At 48.1% G+C, this 7288-nt stretch overlaps 4 protein-coding genes; all 4 read left to right on the plus strand.

The window, feature by feature from the left end:
* Nucleotides 1–1576: 1576 nt before the first annotated feature.
* On the plus strand, nt 1577–2480 carry GSTUM_00006878001 (uncharacterized protein; the record flags this gene model as incomplete). The annotated part of the gene is made up of 3 exons (XM_002839020.1): nt 1577–1712; nt 1770–2338; nt 2406–2480. The coding sequence occupies 3 exons, from the start codon at nt 1577–1579 to the stop codon at nt 2478–2480; spliced, it is 780 nt and encodes a 259-aa protein (XP_002839066.1).
* GSTUM_00006879001 (uncharacterized protein) lies at nt 2481–2965 on the plus strand (the record flags this gene model as incomplete). The annotated part of the gene is made up of 4 exons (XM_002839021.1): nt 2481–2592; nt 2650–2720; nt 2773–2888; nt 2947–2965. 4 exons carry the CDS (start codon nt 2481–2483, stop codon nt 2963–2965), a joined length of 318 nt encoding a protein of 105 aa, XP_002839067.1.
* Nucleotides 2966–3025: 60 nt separating this feature from the next.
* GSTUM_00006880001 (uncharacterized protein) lies at nt 3026–3169 on the plus strand (the record flags this gene model as incomplete). Its single annotated transcript, XM_002839022.1, has 1 exon — nt 3026–3169. The coding sequence occupies one exon, from the start codon at nt 3026–3028 to the stop codon at nt 3167–3169; it is 144 nt and encodes a 47-aa protein (XP_002839068.1).
* A 1157-nt stretch (nt 3170–4326) lies between these two features.
* Nucleotides 4327–7083, plus strand: GSTUM_00006881001 (uncharacterized protein). XM_002839023.2 has 4 exons: nt 4327–4970; nt 5065–5426; nt 5643–6075; nt 6150–7083. The coding sequence occupies exons 1-4, from the start codon at nt 4570–4572 to the stop codon at nt 6460–6462; spliced, it is 1509 nt and encodes a 502-aa protein (XP_002839069.1). The 5' UTR covers nt 4327–4569; the 3' UTR covers nt 6463–7083.
* Nucleotides 7084–7288: the final 205 nt, after the last annotated feature.

Here is a 7288-nt window from a genome sequence, read left to right on the forward strand (position 1 = left end):
TTGCTGTAGCAGTAGCAATTAGAGGCCACTGAAGATTAGCATTGATAATGAGATATGAGCTACTGCTTGGTGATGGCTCTCGTTGATGAGTATGATTGCGGTCACCACTGTGAAGGATACAGTGAAGAGATGAAAGCGGTATTCCAAAGATCTCCTGGAGTTGAGGATAGGACCACCTAGCATAAATATGCAAAGCACAAATGGTGTCTCGAGTATGTTAACTTCTGATATTATCCACAATAGGAATCGCTGGCTTGGAGCTTGAATCTTAAGTTGAAATTGCTATGGCAATTATTTCGGACTCTTTAGTACTTGAAAAGCCCTCAGTTTCAGAGTCGATTTGGTTGTCCATTGGGCGAACTGAAAGGCTCGACTTAGAAGTAATATATACTTATATTCAGAAGATCTAAAAGGATTTAATTAAAGGCATACTATAGGTAAGAGACAGAAGAAATTTTTTAGAGGACTTTGATTAAACTCCACTTTGTACTATCCACCTCACTATTTATCCTTATTCCCTTTCTTGAATATGAAACATCATTGACCTCATCCTTTTGTCACAGCAAGATACCTACTTACGATTCAAAGGCCTTCATGAACCTGACTACTCTTGCATGGTACTGAGATCTGGACAAAAGCACTAGGTTTTGGTTGTAGGCAAAGGAAGTTGTGCTCCCAGACATCATCCAATTATGATATTTTATCATCATAGGTTTTGTTGTTGCCTTTTCTTTCATCATACTGGTTTATTGATCATGAATCCCTGTTGCCTTTTCCAAGTTTTCGGAGTTTTCATTACTCACGGATTTCAACCGGGATCTCGTCTTTCCGATGATTGGCGAACCCCTCTGTACGAGTAATACCGGCAATTGGGTATCTGACGCAATAGTAGTTAACAGTAGACTAGCGGGTGCGTATCACAGCCGTGGAGAACTGAGAGGGTACGAGTAGGAAGGGGGAGAGGATGCAAGCACAGACAGACAACTTGCTCCTTGCCTGTCCCCACTTGACCCCTCCACCCACCCTCCTTGAATTAATCCGATATATGATGGCTATTAATGGCAGATCCTCCAGGCCAAAAAGGTGGGGAATTTTCTCATCCCCGAGCGCTTGAGTTGCTACCATGCATGATAAAATGTTCGAGTAAATAGAGGTGTAAAAGCCTTTTTTTTCTTACCTCTCCATACTGGGATTCTTAAGCTCCTCCGGCCTTGCCTTAAATTACCCGTCTTCTGAGCTGGTCTTCCCACTTGCAAACTTGGCTTTCCAGAGCTATTTCAGTTTTGGCAAACATTGAAAAGATTAGAGGATGCTGTTCGGAGCTGTCGTCCAGTCTGCACCTGGGCTGCTGATAGCAGCAGTAGTGGCTGGTGTATTAACGTCTGCCTTCAAGAGGGTTAGAGAGAATTGGAAGATACATAAACTTGGTGGTAGAGCTAGGTCGCTTCCTGGACGATGGATCTTGTTCGGTAGCCGCTATTTTCCGTTCCTATAATCGGGCGGTAAATGTTAATGGCGTTTCTTAGGACTCGATGAAATTAAAAGGACACTTGTAGCTGCCGAAGCTAACAAAAACATGGAGCTTTGGGAGAGCCGGTTCAAGACCGTGGGGAGTCACACTGTCGAGGTTAGCATCATGGGCACGAGAGTTATTTTCACAGAGGATCAGGAGAACATAAGGGCTGTGTTGGCGTCCCAGTTTCACGACTACGGTATGTTCGCTAGCCCTTAGAGCCCACTGTGGGCCCTAACGGAGGTGACGTGGATAGGCAAAGGAGAGTCCTTCCGCCAAGATTGGAAGTCGTTCCTTGGTGATAGTATCTTCACTACCGATGGTCAGCTCTGGCATGCCTCTCGTCAGTTGATTCGTCCTCAGTTCATCAGGGGTAGAGTCTCGGATTTGGACACCTTCGAACGTCATGTATCCCACATGCTCGAGCATATACCTAGAGATGGTGCTATTGTTGACATCTCAGACCTCTTTTACCGCTTCACCCTCGACTCTGCTACCGACTTCCTGCTCGGCCATAGCGTCGACAGTCTTGGCAGCCCACAGGTTGAATTTGCTCGTGCCTTCGCCGATATTCAGAAGCACATGAGCGACAAGTCTAAGGCTGATCCTTTAAGATGGATATTCCCGGAGGGGAAGTACAGGAAGGACCTGAAGGTTCTCAACTCGTTCGTGGAGCCATATGTTGAACAGGCATTGAGGATGGGGCCGGAGGAGTTGAAGAGCAAGAATGAAAAGAGTTACAACTTCCTTCACGCCCTGGCCGAATTTACTAGGGATAAGCATATGCTTAGGGATCAGCTTGTTGCTGTTCTCCTTGCCGCTAGTGTAATTATCTGCTTGTTTGCTCCGAATGTGAGTTATTAAAGTGGATGGAGGGCTAATATGAGATTAGGATACCATTGCTGCCACACTTAGCTGGACACTTTACGAGATTGCTCGCCAACCAGAGATCGTTCGGAAGCTTTGAATGGAGATTTTGGAGAGGCTTGGGCCAAACGGAAAACCCACTTATACGGACTTGAAGGAGATGAAGTATTTGCAACATGTTATCAACGAGACGTTGAGACTTTACCCTGCAGGTAGGATTAGTGATGTAGCTCAATCGGGATCGATGCCTTATTGACTCCCGGTGGCAGTACCATTCAACGCGCGCATGTCATTGAAGGATACATCTTTGCCGCGTGGAGCTGGGCCTGATGGCCTTGATGTATGCACTCGATGTTTTCTAACTATTGTTTGCATTCACTAATTGTCAATAGCCTGTTGGGATGCCGAAAAACACCATGTTCGGTTACGCCCCCTTGACTATGCAGCGCAGAGAGGACCTCTTTGGACTAGGTGTTGGAAGGTTTGATCCAGATAGGTGGGAGAAATGGTAGAACAAAACCTTCCCAGGATGGAAATGTTTTTTCTCTTTTCTAACAAACCCGTAGGTCACCAAAGAGTTGGTAGTATATCCCGTTTAACGGCGGTCCTCGAATCTGTATCGGCCAGCAATTTGCCCTCACGGAAATGTCGTACGTCCTCGTGAGGATGTTCCAACAGTTGGGATCGGTTGAGTCTGGGCAAAAGGAGGAGCAATATCAAAACTGCAATATTGTCCTTTCTCCAGGCACTGGTGTTCCGGTTTCATTCAAGCCGGCTGGGTTCCCCTAAACAAAAACTCACTGCGCGGTGACTCTTTTGTCTATGTTGATTTATTGGTTCAGATAGTGCTGTGAAATTTCCCTATATCCTCTCTCACGAGCAGTCGCATCTTGTGTTTACGTTTGTTTATTTTTCTGCATCATACCTATTTTTGTCCTCAACCTACCGGTATCCCTCCCCCCGGATCAAACAGTGGGACAGGGGGGGTCCCTTTGCATGTTTTTTATTGTGCACAAAAACCCAAATCCTGTCGGTGCCGGCGACTAGGGAGCGTTGCAGTTTGCGGGGGAAGTGGGCCAGGCGAATCAAGAGGCCTTGCAGTTTAGCAAGGAGTGGGGTTTGAACCGCCTTTGGTCGGTGACGGACGGATGTGCCAGGCTGTTGAAGGAGATTTTCTGGAAAGAGAGTGTGGGGTACTGGTACCATATATGACCCTAATGCGATATCGGTAAGCATTGAATTGATACAAGGGTATGGGGGTGGAAGTGAGTGGGAGAGCATGGGTTGGTGGTGGTTTTCTGTTTGGACATGTGTTCTACGGGATGAAAGTCGCTATGGCGGGTTGATGAGTAAATGTGAGACATATTGTGCGAATTTGGTATTTCTTTTTGACGGTTAAGCTGGAGCAGCACAGGACCGGTCAGCAACTTCACTTGCAACCTGAAACAATGGTCTTAAATGATTTTTTTTGTATGATGGCGGGGTACTGTAGATAACGGGAGCATACGGTAGTTTATTCCCTTTTCTTGAAAGATAGAATTGGTTCGATGACCTTTGAAGTCTTACTACGGGGAAATTTTGTCATAGCACCGGTATTCTGTGGTTGAGGGGTCTTTGTAACCGGTTGACACCTATATGCTACTACTCGAGTATGCCAGCAACTAACTACGAGTACATGTATGTGTGAGGACTTTTCAAGTGATCGTGTATGGAAAGATTGTTTCTTCCAACCTGTCGTTGTCCTGTCCGGTTTTGTTTCAACTCTAACTGGGAGATAATACCAGCACGATTCTTGTTGTGGTTTAGGTGTGGCGGCATACCTTGGCACAACGGGTTGCTCAGTCATCGCGAAGCTTCTTCTTTTTCTACTTCGAACTCCTAACACTCCACCCATTCCCTCCCCTACCTACATCTGCCCTCCCTCTCCCCCTCGTTCAGCCTTTCCGCTCCTTCATACTTCAGACGGAAGCCGTTCGGCGCTGCAAACAACCGCTCTCTCTTACGTCTTTTAACCTTCTTTTTGACACTCATCGCGTCGCTTCGGTTGCTTAAGTGCATTCTCTCCGCCACCCCCCCCCTCCTCTCCCTGCTTTACGCACTCTTCTATCGACTCGCGCGGCCTCCCTCCCTCTGCCTATAGCCGCGCGTCTTCATCCTTCGGACTTTCTTAATTTTTGCCTTCTTTCGTTATGGCTGTCGTTCTCAGCGGTTCGATGTCAGAGGTTCTGGGTCAACGTATCCAACCAAAGCTAGTAGAGATAGGATGGAGCATCAGCGGTGAAGATAACTCTCCGCTTAGTGAATACATTTGCCTGATGATACAGAATGGCAAGAGCCGGGAACAGATTGCGGAGGAGCTTTCTGGCGATTTGCTCGGTTTGCCACCGGGAGATTCAACGGCGTTAGAATTTGCCAATTGGTTGTTTGAGCAGGTTGATAGCCTGAATGGGAAAGCGCAGGGAAATGGAAGCCAGCAGGAAACCGCCGCCCAGGAACAGGGTGCTTCCTCGGAAGGGCCTCAGGGTGTGGATGGTGCCATGGATCATGACATGGGCGAAGTTGCCGATGGAGAATCTGGGCAGAATGGAGTGTATGTATCCTTGGCTTTAACTGACTAGCGCCCCTGGGATCTTGCAGTTTAGTACGATTAACCTGTACTGTGTGCTGATTCAAATTCTATTTAGACCCACTGCGCCAAAGGCTATGAGACATCCACAGGGACGGCGATTATTCAATCAGCTAACAAAAGCGATGGACCGCCCGACGCCTGTTGATCCTTTACATCGTGTTAGGCCTCAGGCTGGAGGGATCGAGAGACGTGATCCGCCCAAAGGCCCTTCGAGAGGTATGATGCGGGGAGGACAGATGGGTCGTCAGAATGGCCCTGGTCGTATGAACGGGCGTAATGGAAACGCCCCCCCGGTCTCTGGCTTCGCGACCTTAACCCCTCAACAACAGATGCAATTCTATCACTTGTACCAGCAGCAATCGCAGGCTGTGGCACCGTTCATGGGTGGTCCACCGCCTCCTCATATGGGCCCTATGGGTCATCACCCCCACCACCACCATCACCACCATCACCACCAAATGCCGATGAATGGGCCAATGAATGGCCATATGAACGGGCCTATGAATGGGCCCATGAACGGGCCTATGGGGATGCCACCGATGATGGGCAGGGGTCCGATGATGGATAATCCATACGGCAACAGCTTTTCGCAGCCAAGACGTGTGGGCGGGTCTCTATTTGATCGTATCCAAGCACCGCCGGACAATAAGTTCAACCACGGTAACAAAAACCATCACCACAAAGACAACAACAGCGAAATGGATACCGGCGAGGATGCAGGTGCCCCAGGCGGTAGAGCACCAACACCAATCGCAGGAGATGCACCGCCATCATCCATGGACCAATCCCCAGACAAGCAACTAGACGAGGTCCCCTGCAAATTCGCGGCCAACTGCACCAAGCCCGAATGCCCGTTCGCGCACCCGACTCCCGCAGCTATCCCTGGCAAACCCGTCACATACGTATCGGGTGAAAAGTGTTCGTTTGGTGCCGGTTGCAGAAATCGGAAATGTACCGGTTCTCATCCATCACCCGCTGCTTCCGCTGTCATCGCTAGGCCGTCAAAGATTGACGCGGAGTGCAAGTTCTATCCAAATTGCACTAATCCTGCTTGTCCTTTCAAGCAGTATGTCTCCTCCCCACCCAACTTATATCCCTATATCCCTTACATGTGTGTGCGTATACTAACGATATGCAAAGTCCGGATATGCCTCTCTGCCGCAACGGCCCAAAATGCACCCGCCCAGGTTGCCATTTTACCCACACCGAAGTCAAATGCAAATTTAACCCGTGTCTGAACCCTAACTGCGCATATAAGCACGATGAAGGTCAGCAAAAGGGTGCATTCGATCATAAAGTCTGGACTAAAGATGGCAAGCGGGAGCATGTCAGCGAGAGGAAGTTTGTCAACGATGACATGGAGGAGGAGTTGATCATCCCTGGTCAGGTACCTGTTTGTGCAGAGCATGTCGGGGACATGGACACCGCTCCTGTTGATGATGTGGAGCAGTAGGAGGTGGGGAAACAGGCCGGTGGTGGAGCCTGTGCGTGTTCTTGCTTCATAGTTGTGTTTTTCCCTGGAGCAGAGGGGCTGGCGAAATGGTCTTATGGAACAGTGCTTGCAATACAGTTTTACATGGACGGGGAGAACTAAAAGTGTAGCGGCGGGAACCCTCTTTTCATTTTCTCATTTCATTATTAGATATCTGCTTTCTCCCTTCTTCACACCTCCTCCCCCGTATCACCGGGGGGGGGGTGCTATATAGTTAATCTGTTCCGCTTCCCCACCTCCCTACTTTTACTTTTTATAACTTTCTCGTTACCTTATCCGGAGTCGTTAAAATTTGGGCAAATCTGTTTTTTTTGATTTCACTAGGGATGGCGGTGTTGAGTTGTCGTTGTTTGCTTGTATATAGTTACTCGTTTTGCGTACGTGCGGTATTCATATCCCGGGGATTGACTGGTATTCTCTTGTGACTTTGGATTAATATGAACTGTGAAATGATCATGATTATGGGGTTGGACTAAGCTTTTTTGTGTGAGGGCAGGCGGGGCGGGTTTCATGCCGTGTATTGTAGTGGGCGAGTATGAGAGTTAGTGATAGGCATAATATGGATGTGTTTGGTAGGATGGACTGAAGCGTGGCGCTTGGAGCATTTGATGTGTAGTTTAGTTTGTGCTGTCTGGGGCTGGTGACAAAGTGGCGAGCAGAATGGTATGTAACAACCTAAACTATGCTACGGTACACGCTTTCCATTCAGTACATTCTGAAACTGTAAAAAATTCGAAAATTGGTATTATGATCCAAAATTCTTTTGAATATCTCCCCAAGTGCTCGC

Source organism: Tuber melanosporum (genome assembly GCF_000151645.1).
Source record: "Tuber melanosporum whole genome shotgun sequence assembly, scaffold_3, strain Mel28".
NCBI classification, from domain to species: Eukaryota; Fungi; Ascomycota; class Pezizomycetes; order Pezizales; family Tuberaceae; genus Tuber; species Tuber melanosporum.